Raw genomic sequence first — 23,740 nt, 5'->3', positions numbered from 1 at the left:
GATAGCTGACATTATCTGATATTATTTGACTGATATTGTGTTGTTTTGCTTCATAAATCCCCTAAATGTTTTGTTTTTTATCTCTGTTATCCTCTTGAGTCTGTATTTTCTGTCAATTTTAATAAAAAATAAAATAACAATAATGAAAAAGTCTGTCCAGTTGTTGCGTCACTGCGCATAATAGGACATGTTGCCTACGTAATAACTCAGTAGTACGAGTAGTACGCACGACAGTGTAGTGCGAAGATGGCGGACGAGGAGGCCGAGCAGGATCACAGTCGTGCTAACAGTATCAGTGAAAAGATTGGGAAACTCAGACAACGTCTACAAGGACTGCATGAAGAATTGTCAAGAAAGGTCGCCAGTGACTCCTCCACCCAATTCTCTTCTGTATATTGCCAGGAGTTTTGTATGGTGAGTATATTGTCCTCCTATTGTAGCAAAAAGCTAACCAAGTCAAATGCAACGCCCTTGTGCCTAGAGACTCCTCGGAAAGGTGTATTTTCATCGTGTAGCTATGATTAAATAGCTAATGAGTGTTATTATTAGTATTTTGCTCAGGATTTGATCTACGATACTTGTGTATGTGGTACCTAGAAATCAGCGAAGCAGAGCGCTGCAAATAGTTCAACCGTTGCCCCTGGTGGTTCAGCCAGCTAGTACACCCTTGACGTGAGCTGTGTCTGCAAAAGGTATTCATAGATTGGCTCTAACAAATTATCTCCAGCTACACATAGCCTACATCACGGCCCGCTAGTCAATGTTTTTGCCGTGTATGTTTGGTCACATGATCATAATTTCGCCGTTCGTCTCTGGCAGTAACGTAACACTCGTAACACTATTTTCTTTTCTTCTTATCATTATGCTTTAAACGATTCCATAGTAACTGGTGCACAACATTACAGTTTATTTAATTGTAGCGAAATTGTTGAGAATTCACTCTAGTGAGGAAAGTATTTATGAGTAGTTCTCAGGATGAATTTCTGGTGTGGACGTGCTGAATGAAACGCACGCCTGCAGGAGAGGCACGCCTTTCTTCCTGAGCCCTATACTTTAACAATCCACCAAGCAAACCTCACAGTGTTCCCTTAGCAGGGCCATTGCTTTTACGTTTTTTAAATATGGGTGTTGGTAGATTATTTACTTCTATAATAATATTATTGTGACCAAGCAATTTCCCATGTGGTTCAATTAATTCTAAGTCTGGCATTCAACAGTTATTATGCTACTTTTCTGTTTATTTGTACCTGGCTGAGTAATTGCTTATTAGCATTCATGAAATAGTCCTCCTTTATGATCACATTATTATTTTGCAAAATATCAAATATCTCACAAATTTGGGTCACTCAACTAGTTTTAGAAAAAAATAATAAATAAATAAATAAATAAATAAATCTTGTAGAGGGATTGAGACACTCTCATGTGAAGCTAAGTAACTTATTTATTTTTCTGAGAGGGGTGTAAATGAGCATTAATATTCTGCTTAGTGATGACCTGTTTGTCTGTCCTGCTAATCTTCCTCTATCAGAGAGCATTGCATAAAATGATAGAATGAGCTGTCACAGTTACACTTACAGTTGAGCTACAGTTTTTCCACAGTGTCCATTAACAGGCAAAATTCAGAGCTTTTGCACAGTTGTGATATTTAGATAAAGTGAATGAATAATTAAAGTGACTACTAAGAAGGCAACAATTGATTCCCTCAAAGTAGACATACACTTGAAGGATCTGCTTTTCTGTCTTTGAAGCACATGTGCAAAGTGGTAATCAGGGTCATTTGTGATGTCATCGGAAAAGTTGTGGCCAAACAATAGCTGGGTTTACATGGAGCCAAATAAACCAGTTACAGACGGTTTAGAAGCCCAAACCGAATGAAGATGCTCCATATAAACATCTCAATACAAATACACAGGCCTTAACAGGGGTAGAATATTCCTTTTCCCAAACTGATCGAAAATCATTTAAACGGTGAATGAGAATGAAGTCAGGCTCCGTTCTGCCTGTGCATGCTCTGTTTTGACGTAAATGCACAGTGATGTTCGAACTGGTATGCGGCACCTTGGAGAGCTTGTTTTTAATAACAACTCTGAAAGAACTAGACATTATTGCACGGTTAGTATAGAAATAGAAATGTTGAACTGTTCCATCAAAAATTCACTTAATCCAGAAAAGACTGAAGCTTGGAACAAATTAGGAACAGCTGGAAAGCCTTGGAGACTGGCTACTATAAGGTTAACACTAGTGTCCGACCGATAGGGATTTTTTGGCCCGATAACGATTGCCGATATTAGAAGAGAAGCAATCACCGATAGCCGATATGCAACCGATATAGTGAGTTTTTGGGCACTCAAGTCTGTAAATAACCTAAGGGGTATTGCAATTAATAAATGTATTTATGTCAAACTTAGGACCAGATGTCACATCAATAAAGTAGTTGGCTTTTACCATATTACTGCAGTGATTGCAATGTCCACACCTGTAGTTACCTTTTATGGTGGAAAGACAGGTTTTCTGTGATACAGGAGGGAGATAACTCGTAACAAGTTTGTCTTTCAAGGTTGGAAAATCTGGAAAGCTTCTCTTAAAAGCACTATCACTTTTCAAACTGTCCCAATTCCTTTTGACAATTTGTTTAATTGCATTTGCATGGTCGCTATATTGTTTCAGAAAGTACACCTGATCGGAATCTTGTTGTTCATTCTGTTTAGGGGCCAGCAGTTGTTCTCTAAGGAGACATTTTGCTTTGTTGTAAGCTCTGAATATAGTTTTATGTTGATATCCTCTTGCCCTAAATCTGTGGGTCATATCTTGAGCATTTTTTCATAGTCATCTTCTGAGTCACATATCCGTTTAAGTCTCTGAAACTGACCGAAAGGAATATTATCTATTAACCAATGAGGATGAAAGCGATCTGCTCAAAGAATTGTGTTGTGCTCAGTTGATTTTCTAAAAATGGAGGTATGTATATCTCCCTTGAAATCTTGAGAGATTTTTAGGTCTAAAAAATGTATTTCAGATGAAGAAAAATCGAGACTGAGTTTCAGATTTCTGTTGGTGTTATTTAAATATGAATGAAATAAGAGGAGTTCTGTTTCTGAACCTGACCACAGTAGGATAATGTCATTGATACAGTATATCTGCCCCACCGTACGATTTTATTCAAAAGAATATTGAGATCAGAGTACACAAATGTTTCTTCCCATGCTCCCATAAACAGATTCGAATAATTCTGCGCAAACCAGGCTTTCATTGCTGAAACTTTTTTTTGTTTAAAAAGTTGATTCTGAAATAGAAACACATTGTATGTAAAGTCAGAAGGGGGCATCTGGATGTCTGTCTTCCAAATAATGTGATAACACATCTAGTCCTTCCATATGGTCAATGTTAAAGTACATGGTAAAGTGCCTCCATCCATGGTAACTAGAAGGGAAGATCCAATGTTCTTGATGTCTTTGATTTTATTTAATACATGAGTACTATCTTGAATAAAGGAAGGAAGTTCTGAAACATATGGTTTAATAAAGAAATCAAAAAATTGAGAAGCTGGTTCTGTAATTGACCCATTACCACTGATTAAAAGTCTTCCTGGTGGATTCTCTAGGTTCTTATGCACTTTAGGAAGCATATGGAATGAGGGAATTCTAGGGCTGTTACAGAATAAAAAATCATGTTCTCTTTGTGAAATCCAGTCCTCATTTTTAGCATGTGAAAGTATTTCCATAAGCTCAGTCTTCATTTGTTCTATTGGGTTAGACAGTAAAGGTTCATAGTACTCATGATTATCCAGCTGTCTCAAGGCCTCTGCGATGTATTGATTTCTGCCCCACACCACCACAGCTCCTCCTTTGTCAGCTCCTTTTATTATGATGTTTTCATTAGCCGACAGTCATTTTAATACCTCTGTTTCTTCTTTTGTCGAGTTGTATTCCTTTTTCCTCTTAGATGCAAAAAGTTGATCCACTTCATACATCACTTTTTTTGTAGAAAGTATTAAGGGTGTGAAAGTGGACTTGGGTCTGAATGGACATTTTGAAAAGTGATGGTGCTCTTAAAGAAGCTCTTCCAGATTTTCCAACCAGTAGCTTCAGAAGAGCTCCTACCCTGAAAGACAAACTTGTTACGAGTTATCTCCCTCCTGTATCACAGAAAACCTGTCTTTCCACCATAAAAGGTAACTACAGGTGTGGACATTGCAATCACTGTAGTAATATGGTAAATGCCACCTACTTTATTGAAGTGACATCTGGTCCTAAGTTTGACATAAATACATTTATTAATTGCAATACCCCTTAGGTTATTTACAGACTTGAGTGCCCATGTGGACCTTTCTACATTGGGAGAACAAAGCGAAAATTAAAGGCAAGAGTGGCAGAGCATAAGCATGCAGTTAGAACTGGTAACTCACAGTACCCTATGGCTGTCCATTATAAAGATGTAAGTCATGGTAATTGTGACTATTTAAAGATATCAGGCATAGAACATATTGAAAACTCAATCAGGGGAGGAGATAGACTCAAAAGACTCCTGTAAAGAGAGTTATTCTGGATATTTATGTATTGGAACTTGATCTTTCTCCCTTTTTGTGAATGTACTTCAGTACCACTGGTATGTTTTGTTGTCTTTTAAGACTGATCTGTGATGATGGTTCCTCAGTCTCTTGTTAAGCTCAGCATTCATATAGTGTGTTTATTTTTTGTTTTTATTTTACTCTTTGATTAAAGGCTTGAATGGTGCTGGCTGGAGCACAGCTGGTGCTGGTGTCTGAAGGAGCTAGAGCTTGTCTCACCTCTTGCAGCTGAACAGTGGGATGTTTGGTTTTTAGGTGGCGGTGAAGGTTAGTTGTTGACACACCTTTCGTTGAAAGCTTTGCTTTGTAAGTCTTGCATACTGCAGCTTTATACGAAAGGAAATAAGCTGTGTCCAGATGACACTTCTTTTTTTTTTGACTACCTCGTTTTGTTATCTGGTCACTCAGTGTGTTTACATCGAGCTACATCGATGTTACAAATTCGACTTCTGACAACAGTCCTTGTCCCAGTTTACATGCAGTGGAAGAAAAACGAGAAATAGATAGATCTATCTATCTGTCTGTATGTCCGTCTGTCCATGCAATTCAATCAATACAATTGTTAATTTTATTTTAAATTTATTTCAAATCATCTCAATACCCCCACCCCCCGCACGGCTCGTGTCGCAGCTCCTGCCACTTGGCGCACTCATCTATGAGTCTCACTGCTTTTTTCTCTCCTCCACTCATTACTGTAAGTGTTCTCAAGCCTCTGAAGATAAAAAGGACTGCATGTGTGCATTTGTTTTCATGTGGATTGACTTAATATTAGCTGTTATAGTGGAGAAACAGACATCATGAGAGCATATCCCCTTCACTTCACTTCACCGGAGGAGAAGGAGGAAGTGGAAAACTCAGTGCAGGTAGAGTCAGTGACTCTAGTGAGTGCTATATGTCGTTCTGAAACACGAGTCACGTTACATATTGGTCAACAACACCCCCCATCCCTTTCACACACATATATACATACACGCGATACATGAGAGCAGGTCATCGAGTTGTGTCTGCCCTTCAGAGAAACACAGCTATTCTGTTCAATCATCTAAAAAAACATCACACACACGCTAACGCTGCTTCACAAATTTTTTATATGGAAGCTGCAATTTACATATGATCCGATTAGTCGACTAATCGTAAAAATAATCCGTGACTAGTTGATATTCAAAATAATCGTTTGTGGCCGCTAGGGGTGGGTATTGGCAAGGACGTCACAATACGTTACATAACATGATAGTTGAGTCATGATATGATACGGATCACTTGACTCACGGTACAATACATTATGATATTGCGATATATTGCAATCTCCATAGTTCACTGAGAATTGACGGCTATGGCTCAGTAGGTAGAGCGGATTGTCCATGAACCGAAGGGTTAGTGGTTCGATCCCCCGAGTGTGCCATATGCCGAAGTGTCCTTGAGCAAGATATTGAACCCCCAGTTGCTCCCAGTGCAGCTAGCGCTGGTGTGTGAATGTGTGAGTGAATGGGTGAATGTGTCTCTGACTGTAAAAGCGCTTTGAGTACCTTTGAGTAGGTAGATAAGCGCTATTTAAAAGCAAGACCATTTACCATTCTTAAATACAGCTTAAAATACAAGTTGTATATTTGTACATCAGATTACAGTGATAATTGACTGGACAAATTGAAAAAAACAAACAAACAATATCAATTCAAATCCATAGATACATAGTTTACTCGATTTCACAATAAATCGCGGTATTAAGCGCTACGATTAATTGGTTAAACATTTCCTGAATACCGTCAGAAAATATTATGCCATAGTTAATGGCAACTCAAACGGAACGAAAACAAAGCTACGCAACACCGACATGTTGCTGCGCCCGCGTGTGTTGCTTTGTTTTGGTCCCTGCAAATGTTACAGATGAGAGACGTGTTTGTGGGGAAAATGGCAGAAGAGTCATTCCCCCCGACCAAACGTGTTAAATCAGCTGTGGGATTATTTTGGATACAGGAAAAACAACCAGGGTGTCGTTTTTGAGGACGACTTGCCAGCATGTAAATCATGTTATAAAAATTGGAAAGGAGGAGGAAACATATCTAATATGTTTGACCACCTGTGGGAGAACTACCCGACTTTGTATGCCAAAATAAAGGTAAATACACACTAACATTAAAATACGTCAATGTTTTTCTATCGTTGGATTGAATTAGTAGGAAATTAAACGTTAGCGTGTCATTTGCAATTAATTGTGTACGAGTACGACACGAGGTCGATCGCTTTTTTTTTTTGTCATCAGACAGTCCCAGTGTCGGTGTCTGTGCAGTGACGTGTAGAAGAAAACGCTATGCAGTCAAGGTCCTTAGCATTACCTCCTTTTGCTTTCCTTTCTGTGCATTGACTTTGGGCTTGTAATTCCAGCCCGATCCAGTGCTTGTATACTTGTGCTTCTAGTCCGTTTCATGTTTTACTAATTTGTTTATTTCATTGTAATTAAAAATTAATAAATTAACCACAATAATAAGTTTTGTATGTGGCCACATAAAATTAGACAAATGATTAAAGCGATGAAAAATAAACTTAAACATCTGGTATAGATGACAATTGACGGCTTAAATAATTTTCTATATAACAATATAGAAAATTAATAACAATTCTCCTGGGGGATTTATGATTGGTCCTATATAAATAGACACTTAAATATACAAATACAAATACCGGGTCATATAATTAGTAATATAATTAAATTTTGGCATCAAAAGAGAGAAATAATGGAAACTTTAAAATCTTCAAGGAGTGTTCATGTGATTTTACATATACATATATTTGCAAAGTTTGTTGTGCCTTCGTGTCTGCACCCCAAAGACTCGGGCTCTCAGACATCATCTTTTTAAAATGCAGACGAGCTACAAACCCATTTAAGAGACATGGTTGAGAAACACTAATCAAACAGGATGACACCAGAAGTAAATGAGCTGACTGAGCTTTTTCCAGAAGTATGTAATTCTGCGCCATGATGATGACAGATTGGCACTGACCTGGAGACAGTAGGCGTTTAAAGTGATGAATCAAACATGAGGGGTGTTGCTGGGCTGTCTGCTCAGTGCCCACCCTCAATGTGCCAAAAGTCAACAAAGCAGAGCATGTAGAAGGCACAGAAAGTTACAGTGAGCGTACAGAGAGAGACTGCGAGAGTGCAGAGACTAGTTTTATATGATATCACTGATATGGTTTTATATACAGTGGATATAAAAAGTCTACACACATTAAAGGTGGAAAAAATTGTGAAATTATTTGTCTTACTGTAATTTTTCTACATCACGAAAACCTGGCATTTAAATGGGGTGTGTAGACATTTTATATCCACTGTACGTGCGGGTTTTTGGCACTAATGTAATATATCACATATATCTGACTCTAACTGGACAACTAAAGCTCATGTAAACGCGTCACTCCGACTAATATCGTAGTTCTCCTTATCCGATTTAAGTACCCAGATAATTCAATAGAAATTGATTTTTTTTATACGCCTTAATCAGAGTTAAACTAGACAATGCATGTACTCTATGCTAATATGAACAAAAGCATCCAAGAAACGCGTTCGCAGAAGCAGAAGGTAAACAGAGCAACCACCTGAGGGACAGCGCGCATCTTATCTGCACCATACGCAGCACACACATTATGTATGAGATTAAAAATAGATGTACTATTATCCATCTAGGTGTTGTTTGAAATGTCGATCTGCCACATGAATGACTTGCCTATTATATAACGTAATAGGACAACTGGAAATTATTCCGGCTGAAAAGACATATATCACCACCTAATGGAGGAGGAGGACATGTTCCTGTCAGCAATTCGGTTTTCTCTGTCTCATGTAAACTGGGACCACATTCTGAAAGTCAAATTTTGAGCATAGCTCAATTAAGCTGTGCATGTAAACGTATTGACGACACAGTAGTTTGCACAAAAACACTCTCTTTTGTGGAGAGTTTGCAAAATGAGCTATGGCTCAGGAATGTTTCTTTACTAACAGCCGGGACCAGTAGAACTGTGTTGGAGTGTGCATTAATGTCGTGCAGCGTCAGTGTTGAGCAGACATCACCACTTGATTGTGCACCAGAAGCTAAATGGACCCACATTGGGTTTTGCGGAGTGAAAAAGTTTGAAATGCAGTCAAGGTCTGCATATCAAATATTAGTGAAATAAGCTGTTTCACTAATATTCACAATATACATGTTTCATATTGCTGTAAGCTGCACAATGGCTCTGTGGTTAGCAGTGATGAGTTTAATTCATTTTTCCCAATATATTTGGAAGAGATAGGTCGATAAAGTACACATTATATAGTGTTGAATATAGTAAGTATTTTGTGGTTTATATCTTTATTTTTTTTTTAAAAAAGATAGAAAGAAAAAAATCTTAAGAGTTCTGTTACAAGTTATGGGTCACATTTCAATAAGTTTTATTTGCATTTACACTCCTTAGTTCTTTTGTTCTAATCTAATGTAATCTAACAAGTAAACATTATACTAATACATAAAATTAATCATAATAATTTTAATAGCAAAAATGACAAATTACATGACAAACTCGAAAAATTCCCTCTGAGAAATTCTGAAAGGGCTACAGGGGGCTAATGCCGGGGTTGGAAATTTGTGGGATACAGGGATCAGCAGTATTAACAGCAGAGACACCAGAGGAGTTCCTGATTAATGAATTGGTCTCAGCTGTGGCCCAGAGCTGTGGCTGAGGCTCCAGCCCCTACAGCTATGCTGATGAATTTCAAATTTTTCTCTGCACAGATGAGAAGACCTGATAGTCCAGTTCTTCATGTCATGTAGAACATCACTGCAACCTGTCTCAATCATCTAGAGGAAAACTTTACACAGACAAATGGATATGTTAAGTAATGCATAGAGTCAGAGTGATTCTAGTGAGCATAAACATGTAGCTATCAGTTGACATAGGACCACCATAACTTTGATTATATGGAAAATGTAATGTAGACGTCTACATTATGTTGTAGAGTACAGTTTAAAAAAATAACCTCAAACTGATACACTTTATGGGCGGCACAGCCATTCGGTGGCTAGCGCTGATGCCTCCCAGCGAGAAGGTCCGAGTTTGAGTCCAGCTCGAGCCTTTTTGGATGGAGTTTGCATGTTCTTCCTGTGTCTGCGTGGGTCCTACCGGGTACTCTGCCTTCCCCCCACCTCCAAAGACATGCTCGTTAGGCTGATTGGTGACTCTGAATTGACCCTAGGTGTGAGTGTGAGCGTGAATGGTTGTATGTCTCAGTGTTAACCCTGTGATAGGATGGTTACTTGTCCAGGGTGTACCCCACCTCTCGCCCGATGCCAGCTGGGATGGGCTCCAGAAACCCCCGCGACCCTAGTGCAGGATTAAGCAGTATGGAAGATGATATGAAAACATAATTTTGTTTAGACTTTGGTACCTGTTTGATAACCGATACAAGGTCCTGTTAGTTAGCTAATTCATTGGCTAATTAGATAGCTGGCTTCAATTACTATGTTATCTACAGTATGTTGGGCACTAATACCAAACATATAAATAATACTCCAAATTCACTTCCCTAATTAAGATGAGACACTTCTGGGATGTTATGGTATGACTTGCAGCAAAGCAGTAAGGTATTTGTATTTAAAATGGATCAAAATGGATCAAAAACTCATCTGAAAGGTTGTCATTAGCTCAGGTGAGGACAAGCAGAGAGACCAAGGCTAGCAACTAGCAACCTCTGGCAGCGTGCAGGAACGCAGTTGATTATGCAGAACTTTAAACCATAAAAAATAAAAAATAAACTAATGAGTTTGAAAAAAAAATCACAAATTATATATTATATATTAGTGAAATAAACTATTTCACTAATATTCACAATATACATGTTTCATATTGCTGTAAGCTGCACAATGGCTCTGTGGTTAGCAGTGATGAGTTTAATTCATTTTCCCAATATATTTGGAAGAGATAGGTCGATAAAGTACAATGACAGCATTTTATTCATTAAAAAAAGAACTTACGACTCAATTAAGTGTTCAGCCCTAATCGCTACCTCAGTCTATCTCTACTGCTGTTGGAATCTGCCAAGCCAACCAACCCTGTGACATCACGGGGTATAGTGGAGCAAGATTGTGGCCAATTATATAATGGCAGCGTTATATGCTGCCATTTTCAGCAGTGCGTTATATATTGTTGATTCAAGTGGAACTCCATTTAGAAAATACTGTTTACTTGATTGACTCCTTCATATATACTTAACGGTGTATAACTGAAATAACATTTGATTTTCATCAGAATGAAATAGAAATATTGATTCATATAATTAATAAAATTGCAATGATTGTGGTTTCTTCTGTAGACACTGTTGGAGTATGCAGGCCTTTGGAAGATAGAGGAAGACCCTTGGCCAGTGGTTGAAGTACATATCGTTGCCCTGCTGAGTTACGCCCAGGCTTCACCATACCTCTCCCTGCAGTGCGAAAATGTTTCACTTGTGGCTGAGAGGCTCTCATTGTAAGTACAATGTCAAATGTTTGTAATTACAGAAGAATGTCAAGGTTTCTCACTATAATAAGTAAAGGAACACTAAGTTAGATTGTTGAATGGTCCTGTTGTGTTTTGAGAAGTGCAGTATCATGTTTTTGTTAACTCAATGCTCATTTTTCAGGAGCTTTCTGGAACTTTTGCTCTCATTGAAGGAAGATGTTCCAGATTGCTTATGGAAACAATTCAAGTCATCAGTGCAGGTAAACATGAGAATTCACACTTTAAGACAGAAGACAGAAGTGGGGATGTGGAAAACTGAAAACTGAAACTTCTGTCCCAACTGTGCGTGTATTTGTATGTTTTGTTTATATACACCAATCAAGCACAACATAATTTTGATCTTCATAATTAGGGATGGGCATTGATTAGATTTTATTGATACCATGATGCCATTATCAGGTCTGCTTATTAATTCCCTTATCAATTCCACCTGTGAATCTTTGGTTTAGAAAAAGTAAAAACGTGTGCTATGGTGTCTGGCAAAAAGTTAGCAGCAGATCCTTTAACTCCTGTAAGTTGCGGGATGGAGTCTCCATAGATTGGACTTGTTCGTCCAGTACATCCCACAGATGCAAAATTGGATTGAGATCAGAGGATTTTAGAGGCTGAGTCAACACTTCAAACTAATTGTGCTTCTCAAAATCATTTTTACATTGAGGCAGGGTGCATTATTCTGCTGAAAGAGGCTACAGCCAGGGTGTACATTGTTTTGAAACAATGCCTAGGTAAGTGGTACGTGTCAAAGTAACATCCACATGGATGGCAGGATCCAAGGTTTCCCAGGAGAACATTACCCCAAGCATTACATTGCCTTTGCTGACTTGCCTTCATACTGTGCCATTCAGAATCAGAATTACTTTATTGATCCCAGGGGGAAATTACTTTTCGTTACAGCATTTCCAACCCAAAGTGTAACAGTATTACAAAGAGAAATCGGAATACATTCACGTCATGTAAAAGAAAAAATTATTCATCAGGCCACCTTCTTCCATCGCTCTAGTCTAGTTCTGTTGTTCACATGCCCATTTTTGTTATTTCAGCGGACATATCAACTTTGAGGACAAAATATTCACTCACTGTCTATTGCATCCTGGTGTTGTGCCTGATTGGTGTTTATGCCTCTGTTAGGAAAGAGTTGAGATGTGAAGTGTGGAAATATGTTAATTTTGTATTTGAGAATTTTAAATGTTTAGTGAAGAGCCTGTCTGACTCGATGGCCTTGAACTTCTTTTTATGAGTACAGGTTGCTTGCAACAAGCTTCGGGAGAATGGAATCACTCAGCTGTCCCCGTTGGCTGCTATGTGCCAGTACGATGGTATTTGGGCTAACAGGATCCTGCAAGGGCTTCTGGCCAATGAAAACCCACAAACAGAACAAGGTGAATTCTCGGGTTGGTTTTCAGAGTTTTGGTTTCAGACTACACTGTTTCATCTTCAGAAAAGTAGAGATCCACATTTACCAGTATAGAGTCTGGTGGCGCGGCATGCAGCATGCATGCTTGTTGATGATTTGATTTGATTTTGAAGCAAGTGATTGCACAAGTGCACTTTCAATTGTGTTATTTGGTGTTTTGATTTGTTATGAAGTATAACATTACTTTGTGTTTATTCAATAAATTTAAAAATGTGTACTTTATCAGGATTGTTGTTGGGGCGATTGTGTCAGGTGGGGCTTGAAAATTCCCCTTGGTGAATGACCAAAAAGGTTTGAGAAGCACTGCCTTACATTGAGCTGATGTTGTTTGCCAGATCAGCAGAAGAGGAGAACTGTCAGTAGTTTGTAGATATTTCAAGTTAAGCAACTGTAAGAAAAGTAAATCACACTGTAAACTGTGAAAATGTTATTAGGAGGCTAAACCTGTTTTTTCACACCATCAGGTTACTTGGAGTTCAAGACCCGCAACAGTCAACTAAAAAATATAGTGGCACATTACATCAAACAAACAAATACAAATTGGTAAAAACATCACAAAAACTGAATTTTTTTTAGTCGGAACATCGATAGGCCGGTGCCCTTAAGCTTAGTGTATAGACGTGCATCACTTTAAAATAAAATAAACTAGTTAACATTTCGCTGTATATTTCAGTCCATATATGTTTACTATTTTATCCGACCGCATATTTTTCAGGAAATGACAGTGGTGTAGGGTCCAGCACGGTGGCGTAACTGTCAAGCTCTTCCACAATTTATTTACATTTCAAAAACCTATATGCAAAGGTTTAAAAATAAAAACATTAACAAACTGTTTACAAAATGTTAACAAAATATTACTGTATTTTGCCATTGGTGTCAGTTGAGGAGTTTCTGGTGCAGGAGGGGCTGGTTCTGCTGGAGATGAGAGTGAAGCAGCTGATGAAGGAGAAGCAGATGGGAAAGGCTGCACTGTTGGCAAAGACGTGTTCTGAATCTCGCGCCTTTCAAGGGCAGGGACCTTTCAAGCAGATATATCTTGTCTGCCTTTGTAACACCTCACAACAGAATCAGCTAATGGATGAGGTAAGTATAGTTGCATAGTTGAGTATATTGACTTGTGCATAGTTTTACTTATGCATAGAATATGTAATCACACCTATTAGTACTTTGCATGACATTGTTTAAGTCATAAAGCGACCGTATTGACACAATTGATATTAAAAACATCTACATACTAAAGACATGGAGTTGTATGTGTTGTACATTTCCGAAGTTCAAAACAGAATACTTATAAATCATAAAATCGTATATGCCCCCACTTTAGTCTTTTCTGTGAGTTTAGCTTACTCTATCTATGGCATGTGTCTACACAGCTTTCAAAAGAAGACTGTCGTGATGCATTAGAGATGATTTGCAACCTGGAGTCAGATGGAGAAGATAGTGCAGCTTTCAGCTTGTGTTCAGCTTTCCTGACTCGACAGCTTCTTCAAGGAGACATGTACTGTGCTTGGTAAGAAAACACAAACCATATAATTCTTGCTCTACATAGGTCCTTGTTTTATAGCGAGAGGAAAAGAATAACCATTGACAGGGAAAAAACTAATAATATTTGGATTCCACTTGTCCCCAAATCAACACATGCTGAAGTGTTTTTCATACTTCAACAAATATTATTGTGCATATACTTGAATATTTTTTTTATTTTAATAATGAATAATACATTATTCATCTTGTCATAAATGTTCTTGTGAAGGTAATATGTTACTGATGTCAAGAGACATAATCTGTGTCATACTAGGAAAAAAAGTATAAGTTCAAGTATTTGGAATTCTTAATAGCTATATTGGACCAACCACTGTTCTTAACCACAATGCGGGAAAATCAAGTTTGTTCTTAAGTTGTATGTACCTGCCAATCCATTAGCATATGTAAGCACTCCAATGAACCATATACTGCAAATAACACTGCAGTTTAAATATTACAGCAGTGAGTAAAAGTATGCTCGAGACCTAACTAAGCTACAGACAACTTTTAACTGTTTTAGGGATGCAGTCTCATATTCCATTTGACAGTGACCTGTCACAGCCAGGTGACATTTCTTGACAGTGGTAACCAAATCCACACTGATCAATGAACCACCTGAAGTCATGTCTTAAACTGATGTAAACCAAGACATATTTGTCATCCATATTTTCCATAAATGTATGTGAACGTCAGTTAAGTGTGATCAGTGAAAATGAGAATGAACATGCAGTTCATGGATGAGGCCCATTGAGTCCTAATTAAACAAAAAAGCAAAAATGACAATTGATACACCAGTGTTTTTGACATTGTGTGTAGGATTTTATAGTGTTTTATAAACCTGGTCAGTAAAGGGCTCTAAACAATGCAACCATTTTTGGAGTTTGGTTTGATGTCATTGTATTCATCTCCTCCTGGCCTCTGTGTTGTTACTGTCACATGATTGGCGACTGGTTGACATGATGCTTAAAGTTGTGATGAGATATGTGGATCAAATGCAGTGTAGCATAGTGATTGCAGGTAACTTTGAACTGGGTGGAAGTTGTTAATGTTGGAAGCTGAATTTACACGACAATAAAGACAAAACCAAAGACAAAACCTGACCAGGTTATGCAAGTTGGTCGCACCAGTGCAGCCAGTTGTAAAAGTAAGTCTTGAGCCAGAAGTAGTAATTCAGTATGAATTCCATTTCTTTAAATCAGGGAGCTCACTCTTTTTTGGAGCAAACTGTTGAAGCGATTGGAGCCATCAGAGCTGGCCTTCCTTGACAGATGCCGCCAGATGTCATTGCTTTCAAAAACTCTGTACCACATCCTGTTTTTCATCAAGGTTATTCAATCAGAGGTCAGTAACATTTCCAATATATGTTTGTAGTATCAATATATCTATACTCGGTAGATGAAAGGTTGATTTTGACTGACAATGAGTAGCTATATTTTAATAATAATTTGTTTTCTTCACGGTGATTTTGCCTTCCCATTCTGCTTTATCAAATTGTAAAGTTTCTTATTATTCCCAGGTGTGTTCGTAATTATGTTCTTGCTTGACAGCCTTAAATTATTTAACATTTTTTTTCATAGATTGACGATGTTGGCCTGCCAGTATGCATTGAAATGTGCATAAGGGCTCTACAAATGGAATCAACTGATGGAAATGCAAAAACAACAGTGTGTAAAACTATTTCGTGTTTGCTTCCAACTGACCTGGAAGTGAAGCGAGCCTGTCAGCTAACAGAGTTCCTCCTGGAACCCACCGTGGATTCATACTATTCTGTAGAGACTCTTTATAATGAACCAGACCAAAAACTAGAGGAGGAGAATATGCCTATTCCCAATTCTCTACGTTGCGAGCTCCTGCTTGTCTTTAAAACCCAGTGGCCCTTTGATCCTGAGTTTTGGGACTGGAACATGCTAAAGCGACATTGCTTGGCGCTTATGGGAGAAGAAGCTTCAATAGTGTCATCCATTGACTTGCTGAATGATACTGAGATGCTTGAAGAAGACGAAGACTTCCTGAATGGGCAGTCATTTATTAACGTGCCGGACTGCTTAGTCAGTGGCACCTATGACCTTAAAGATATCACAGACAAGAGACAGAAAAACAGAGAAATGAAGAAACTGAGGGAAAAGGGCTTCATATCTGCCAGGTTCAGGAACTGGCAGGCCTATATGCAATACTGTGTGTTGTGTGACAAAGAGTTTCTCGGCCACAGGATTGTACGCCATGCACAAACCCATCTAAGCAGTGGGGTATATACTTGCCCCATATGTGCTCAAACTTTTACCTCAAAAGACACATTAATGCCCCATGTAACATTGCACGTCAAAGAGTCAAGTAAGGAAAGGCTGACTGCAATGAAAACAAGCAAGAAACTGGCTAATCCCAAGACAGCTGCGCCTGTCATTGCAGCTTTAAAGGCCAACACCAGTGAACTTTCCAAAAATGGTGGTTCCTTAGGGCAAAATGTCGAGTTGATTCAAAACACTCAGTCTAAAACAACTAAGACTAAAACAGAAGGTAATGAGGAAAACATGTGTCCTGTTGGAAAATGCAGAAGGAGCTTCAAATTTTTTAAAAACCTTATCGCACATGTTAAAGCTCATGGAGACAATGAAGAAGCAAAGACTTTCCTTGAAATGCAGAGCAAAAAGGTTGTTTGCCAGTACTGCCGTCGCCACTTTGTTAGTGTTACTCATCTTAATGATCATTTACAGGTCCACTGTGGGGTAAAGCCTTACATCTGTATACAGTTGAACTGCAAGGCAAGTTTTCTCTCCAACACTGAGCTCATCATACATAAGAAAACACATTCTGTTTTTAAAGCTAAATGCATGTTTCCAGATTGTGGGAAAATTTTCAGCGAGGCCTTTAAACTATATGACCATGAAGCACAGCATTATAAAACTTTCACTTGTAGGGTTGTAGACTGTGGAAAGGTATTTCATTCACAACAGCAGCTGGATTTACATGAGAAAAGGCATGCTACTCAAGAAGAAAACAATCCATTTTCTGAGCAATCTTCACAAGATATGAAGTCTAGCTCATCACTCATTGAACAAATGCTTTCTAATCACTCTCTCCTTAAACAAAGGAATGCTGAAAGTTCTGTGAATCCAACTCAGGAAAAGCTATCAGTCTCCATTGAGACCTTACTGAAATTTCCTCGAGAGTCTGTTCAAACTGTAGGACAGTCTGGATCTGAACATAAATTACAAAGTTCGTCATTTTCAACCAGTCAGGCAGACAGTTTAAATAATTCTGTTATTCTGTCTCCTCATTCCCTCTTGTCTGAATCTAACAGAAACGAAGAGGATTCAGATACTTATTCTCTTGATTATGTGAAACCACTTCAGGCGAATCATCCAATACCTCAGTTTGAAGCCCGTTTAGGTAATGTTTTACTAAACCAGACACACATCATCCCCAGCAATGTAAATACTCAAGCGTTAAGTTACAACTCTGACTGTAAGTTACCATTACCAGTGGAGCAAGAGCCATTGTGCAGTGGAAACCTTTTGACAGTATCACTGCCACAGAACATAGAGCCAGCAATATCACAACCATGCCCCTCAACAGTAAGCTCTCAACTCCTAACTATGAATAAACCAGAAAACTCTGCAACATCCTCAAATAGCATTGGTACAGGTTTGTCTCTAGGACAGAGAACACGATTTCATTGTGTATTTGAAACATGTACAAAACACTACAGCTCCTACAGAAGTGTTACCAAGCACATGAGAGCAGTTCACTCAGATTTCTATGAGAAATGGAAAGTTGCTCGAACTAAAATCAAGATAACCTGTGCTCCAACACCAAGCACATCATCTGTTGGACTACTCAGTTCAGTCTCCTTGCAGGCTGACAGAGTACCAACTCATGGAGTCCAGAAGCATGATATTAATCAGTCACCCTCATATACTAACATGGGTACAGATTTTAACTATAGTACCTTAGCTAATCCTATCCTGTCCTCATCTGCTTTCAAGCAGAATGGTGCACATTTAATGGCAAATGTTGTAAAAACCAGTATTATTTCTCAGTTAGGAAGTGATGGGCATCCAGTAACTGCACCATCTGAGGTTTCAGAACAAATTCCCAACTCTGGCCCTTCCCAAGTCTACCCATCTAAGATACAAAGTGTGCCACAAGTGAATTCTACTCTTGCTACTTTGCCAGTCACTGTTCCATCTTGCTCTATGATAGGATCATCAGTGAACACACCTGCAGAATCCTTGAACTCACTAGTTATGGAGAGTAGGCCCCTGTCTGTTCTTTCTTCCTATAGGAATAGTGCAAAGGAAGTGGATGACTTCTCACCATATAAACCACATTTGCATAGCAGTGTAGTCTGCCTTTCCAAGACCCCAGAAAATACAAACACCATGTCAAATAATGCACAGTCCAATTTTCCTGGTCCAAACTGTACAAGCCAGAAAGGCAGCGAAAACCAATCTCGGAATGACCCAGCCATCTCTGAAAACAATCCTGAAAATCAAAGACAAGGCAGAAAAAACAAAGGGTCCAAATGGCCAGCTATCATTAAGGATGGCAGATTTGCCTGCTGTAGGTGTTTTAGACAATTTAATAGTTCCAAATCCTTTGGAGGCCGTTTGTCAAAATGTCCAATTTGCAAACCATACAAAGAGTCAGAGTTGAACACAGAGTTGCCAAGATCATTTCTTGATCTTCTTACATCAGAGCAAACTGTTGGCTCCTCTCAACCACAGTTGTTTCATCAGATGAAGCCTCATCAGTCTGTAACAAGTGTTATAGCTGCTGCAAAAGATTACCCCTCTCCTAATTATACACAAGATAACTTTACAGCATATAAGTCAAATGACCACATTCTTAAACAAAGCATTGTGGATAAGTCCGACCAAACACCTTGTGCTCTGTTTGCAGCAGGTGAGTATTTGCCAGGTAGCTCTGTAATACAGCATACAGAGAATGTTAAGCTAGAGCGAGAGGATAAGTCTTATATTATGACAAGTTTACCTCAGCCTGGCAATACATTTACTGAATTCCCTGAACCACTTCTTATGCAAACACTGACAGAAAACCCTCCCTCCTCCATTCCTGGCAGTGTTTCTACAAAGCACATGACCCCTGAGGATTTCCATGGTGAGCGATGTCACTTTGAGACATTTCAGACACCAGATATAGAATCTAACACAGTGACAAAAACACTGTTACCTGATAGTCTAGCAACAAGAGACAAACAGACTGAGATTCAAAGGAAGACTACAGAGCAAGATGTTAAAAAGAGGTTGCGTGAGCAGATTTTGGCAGGCGACTTTCAACGCAGAAAGAGCATATGTCATTCTGGCAACTCTGATCTTGATACCATTTTTTTTGGCCAAATCTGCTGTCCTTCCAATAATTCTCAACCTTGTGCATTGTCTCACAATACCAAGAGTGGCTCATCTAGGGAAGGACAGTTTGAGGAAAATTGGAAAATAACCACACAGACCTCTGGTGAAATTGAAAGACTCCTGAACACTCAAAGCTTTACTTGTTTCAGAGAGACTAACACACCAAAACAGGAGACACGTACCTTCACAGGCATTGAATCTAATGATCCTGACCCTGAACCCTGTCAGTTGTCTGCCAGCCAGGAACAGTTTATGACAGAAATTCAAAGTGCGTTTGAAAGGCTTAACTTAGTGAGAGAAATATCTGAGCAGATGTCAGCCTCTGTGAAACAGAATAACACTACTACCAACAGCCGAATGGGACCTACAAAGACTGATTCACGACGGTCAGTGTCGTCAACCTTGATTAAGCCTTTTGCTTGTGAGATTGGGAACTGCACATTTAGTTCCATGTCTAGCGAAGCACTCTGGAAACACCTCTCAAAAACTCATAACTACACACTAGACATGGTTAATGAGGTTAAAAAAATGTATGGCCAGTATGCTCCTTTCAAGTGTCAGGAATGTAGCAAGACATACACTCGGAACTCAAACCTTCGCACTCATTATCAGTCAGTTCACAGGTCTTATAAACCAGCTGAAGAAAATGCACATCTAGATTTCAAGCAGAGGCTGTCCAAAGCTTCAGCATCTGCTACTACTCAAAACTGGCCCGTGGGTAAAAACCAGATTCCAGTGGCACAACACACAATATCTTCTCATAAATCACCCGAAAGTGGAACACATCTGTATTTGCACCAGGATGCAGTGATTCCTGATTACCAATCACAATCATTTGGACGGTGTCATAATGCAGACATAACATATAACACATTTCAAGACAATTTCTCCACAGTCATAAATTCCTTGCAAGTAGCTCCCACTCAGACCCAAACATTAACTCCACCAGTATCGGCCAAAACTTCAACCACAACAGACTTTCAGTCAGTACAAGCCAGGATATCAGCAAATCAATCGTCGCATGAACAACAAAGAAGCTTGCTCAAGTTGTCCTCTCAGAGTGTAATGGGTCAGCAAGTAGGAACCAACTCGGCCAAAGTGTCAGCCACTCTTACCCAGGCTTTGTCTGTCACACAACCTAAAGGGCTTCCCTGGCTTGACAAACCAACTGTTTGCAACAGGCAGTCCAATAAATCCAGTTCAGGTGATGTCATTAGTCCATACAGACCGTATCAATGTGTTCATCAAGGCTGTGTAGCAGCCTTTACTGTTCAACACAATCTGATCCTCCACTACAGAGCTGTTCATCAGTCTGCTTTATCAACATTGGAGGTGAACAAAGAGCAGTGCCAGCCTGAGGTACTGGATGAAATAATGGGCCATGATGAGGCCCAAGAACTCAAATTTACTCACATTTCAGAATTTCGATGCCAAATCAAGGACTGCTGTTGTGTTTTCCAAGAAGTTCCCACTCTCTTTCAGCATTATCTACAGCTACATAAATTAAGCCTTGATCATATTGGTAATCTCTTGTCTGGCATCAAGTATGGCAAGTTTGCTTGTGGCCACCAAGGTTGTACAGAATCTTTCATTGCTATCTGGACGTATATAGGGCATCTCAAGAAAATGCACAAAGATGTCAAACTAGCCAGGCCTGAACAAGTAAATGGTTCATTCAAGTGTGAAATTGAAGGTTGCGACCGTTCGTATGCCACAAGGTCAAACTTGCTTAGACATGTCATGAAAAAGCATCAGGACACGTACCAAAGTACACTAAAAAATCAACAGATAAAAGAAGAGCAGACAAAACCAAACTCAAAAACGTTACGTTACCAAATAACTAAGGCAAGTAATGGTAAGGAAAACATTGAGAGCAATAAAGAGATCTTGCTGAGGGAAAGTAACATAAAGAGGTTTAGCAAGTCAAAGTCAAGTCACTGGGTTAAATATGGAAAACCCTCCTTGAAATCCAAAGTAGAGGCATCTGCAATGTGCACAAAGAAATTTCCTCTTCAGTACCCCTGTATGATCAAAGCTTGCGAGTCAGTCATGAAGTCAGAGCGGAGCATAATGAAACATTATGTGGGACATGGCTTGCCAGAAAAGTACCTGGAACAGCAGAGGAGTCACTTCATATTTTGCAAAAAGTTCCCAAGGCAGAAGTGTCATTCAATCAGGAGTGATGATTCCAAGTCAGACAACACCTCAGACTTGTCAGATCCTGAAATTACCTCTGACCTGGGCATGGAAGGAGGGGAATATAGATATTCAAAGCCTGTCCTACGCAGAAGGACATCCACAGGACTCCCTGTTGCATTGTTTGACAACAAATTGTCAAATAATGACTCTGATGGCCCCATGGTACTCAAACGCAAACGAGGACGTCCACGAAAACTCATAGAAAAAATGGTAGAATGCAAGAAAATTGCACGTACAAAAAAGACAGATGTGGTTCACAGCAGGGACGAAGAAACAGACTCCTCATCTGCTGTGGTAATGCAGGAAGAAAGGATGGAGCAGAGCACATCTTTGGCGTTGTTTAAACCAATGGGATTTGAAATGTCTTTCTTAAAATTTCTGGAACAATCAAGCAAAACTGAACATTCTCCACTGAGCAAGGTTATTGTGTCAGACATATGGAAGAATCCATCCAGACTGAATACTAAAGACATTTGTGTCACGTTCAGCAACCGCCAAAATTTGAAGTCACTTAGTAAAGTAAGAATAAATTTAGATGCAAACTCTTCAGGTGTCACTGATCTTACATTAAAGCAACTGCAGGATATGCAACCTACTGTGGTATTACAAAAAAATGATTTGTGTTTTTGTTTTTAAAAGCATAATCTCAGAACTTGAGTGAGATCACTCCTGCTGCATATTGGTGACCTGAAAAAACAAAATACAAAACAGTAGTACTGTATTATATTGTACTATTGTAGTAATTTTTTGTCATTTATAATAAAATGTATAGCATGTTTTTCTTATGGACTATTAATTCAAAAGATTTTGCAAAAAAAATGATGACAACAGCTTGTGTAATGTATTATTTCTGTAAGACTAGGAGAGGGATGGACTATGGACTAAACCGACTGTGTGTAGTTTGTGATTTAACGATGGTATTTACGTGCACTGTGTGTATAGTTTGAAACCACCACTGTCACCAGAAGGTCTTACTATTAAACCGTTTTTATTTTACACCGTCTTTGACTTCTTGACTTTTGAAATTTGGAGCTGCTCATTTGTTATGTATTGTATTGTATTGTAAATTTGTATTGTCCATGAAGGGCAATTTAAGTGCAGCATACAGATGACACAAAAGACACAAATACACACACAATAAAACCACAATTTGGTACACAGTGCATAAGCCCACTGAAAGAGGTCAGGTTGTCCAACAGCATAGTTTACAAAGTATATTAAGAAAGAATACATGAATAGGGTTCAGAATGCATAAATAGAAATACAAAATTATAAACTGTGGGTAGAATCTACTGGGTGCAGGAGAAGAGAGAAAATCTATTTGTGATGGTTTATAAGTCACAATGGCCTTAAGAATAAAGGAGTGCTAAGCTCTGGAGCTCCTAAGCCCGAGCACCCTATACTGTATGGAGTACCAACTCTGCCGTAATTAAGATGAACAAATTAATAAATAAATAAATATCCAAATATATGCCATAAATGCTATTTTTTCATTTATGCACAGACTAAAGCATGCATAACAAAGTGTGGGGCTGTCAACACTGGCTGAACCTTTTGCCCAGTGCACAGATCAACTGTGAGTGCAAGGATCGACTGCATGTACCTTTTCAGAGCCAGTCAGGTAGGAGCCAACGCAAGTGACTTTAAACCAGGAGTGTGCTGACGAGCTGTGGTGTTTAGCTGATGTGGCAGAAAGATACAGTGCATTCACATGCACAGCTTAATCGAGCTTTTTAAAATTCTAATTTTTGCATGCGGCCCTTGTCCCAGTTTACATGCAACAGAGAAAATTGAATAAGTGACGGGAACATGTCCTCCTCTACACTAGGTGGCGATATATTAATACCATGTTAATGCACCCCCCCTTTTCCGGCTGACCTATGACGCCATATAACAAACGAGTCATTCCTGCGGCAGACTGACATTTCAAACAACAACCAGGATACCAAGATAAACCAAGATAAACAAACTTCTGTCATAGATACATACATCAAGCTGAAGGAAACATGTAGGGTCTAGTAATATAACACATAGCTGATGATCTGTAACAGTTTGTGAGTATAACAGGAATTATGGGCAGGTTGGTGAATTGTTCATCTAGGTAGGAGTGGACAACTGGAGGAGGCCATGATGACT

The 23,740-nt window shown here is 38.9% G+C and overlaps 1 protein-coding gene across 1 annotated transcript; it reads left to right on the top strand.

Annotated features, from left to right (window-relative positions):
* The first annotated feature begins 231 nt into the window (after positions 1 to 231).
* On the top strand, positions 232 to 22,600 carry znf292b (zinc finger protein 292b). The gene is made up of 8 exons (XM_047573559.1): positions 232 to 414; positions 10,911 to 11,065; positions 11,220 to 11,298; positions 12,342 to 12,477; positions 13,393 to 13,595; positions 13,886 to 14,022; positions 15,236 to 15,377; positions 15,614 to 22,600. Exons 1-8 carry the CDS (start codon positions 247 to 249, stop codon positions 22,238 to 22,240), a joined length of 7,647 nt encoding a protein of 2,548 aa, XP_047429515.1. The 5' UTR covers positions 232 to 246; the 3' UTR covers positions 22,241 to 22,600.
* Positions 22,601 to 23,740: the final 1,140 nt, after the last annotated feature.

This window comes from Mugil cephalus, chromosome 21, assembly GCF_022458985.1.
Source record: "Mugil cephalus isolate CIBA_MC_2020 chromosome 21, CIBA_Mcephalus_1.1, whole genome shotgun sequence".
NCBI classification, from domain to species: Eukaryota; Metazoa; Chordata; class Actinopteri; order Mugiliformes; family Mugilidae; genus Mugil; species Mugil cephalus.
This window is presented reverse-complemented; position numbering and strand designations above follow the sequence as displayed.

Coding starts and splice junctions, on each gene's coding strand:
- znf292b (XM_047573559.1), top strand. CDS start 247: ATGGCGGACGAGGAGGCCGAGCAGGATCACAGTCGTGCTAACAGTATC. Junction 12,478..13,392: donor AAACCCACAAACAGAACAAG/GTGAATTCTCGG, acceptor CATTGGTGTCAG/TTGAGGAGTTTCTGGTGCAG. Junction 13,596..13,885: donor AGAATCAGCTAATGGATGAG/GTAAGTATAGTT, acceptor GTGTCTACACAG/CTTTCAAAAGAAGACTGTCG.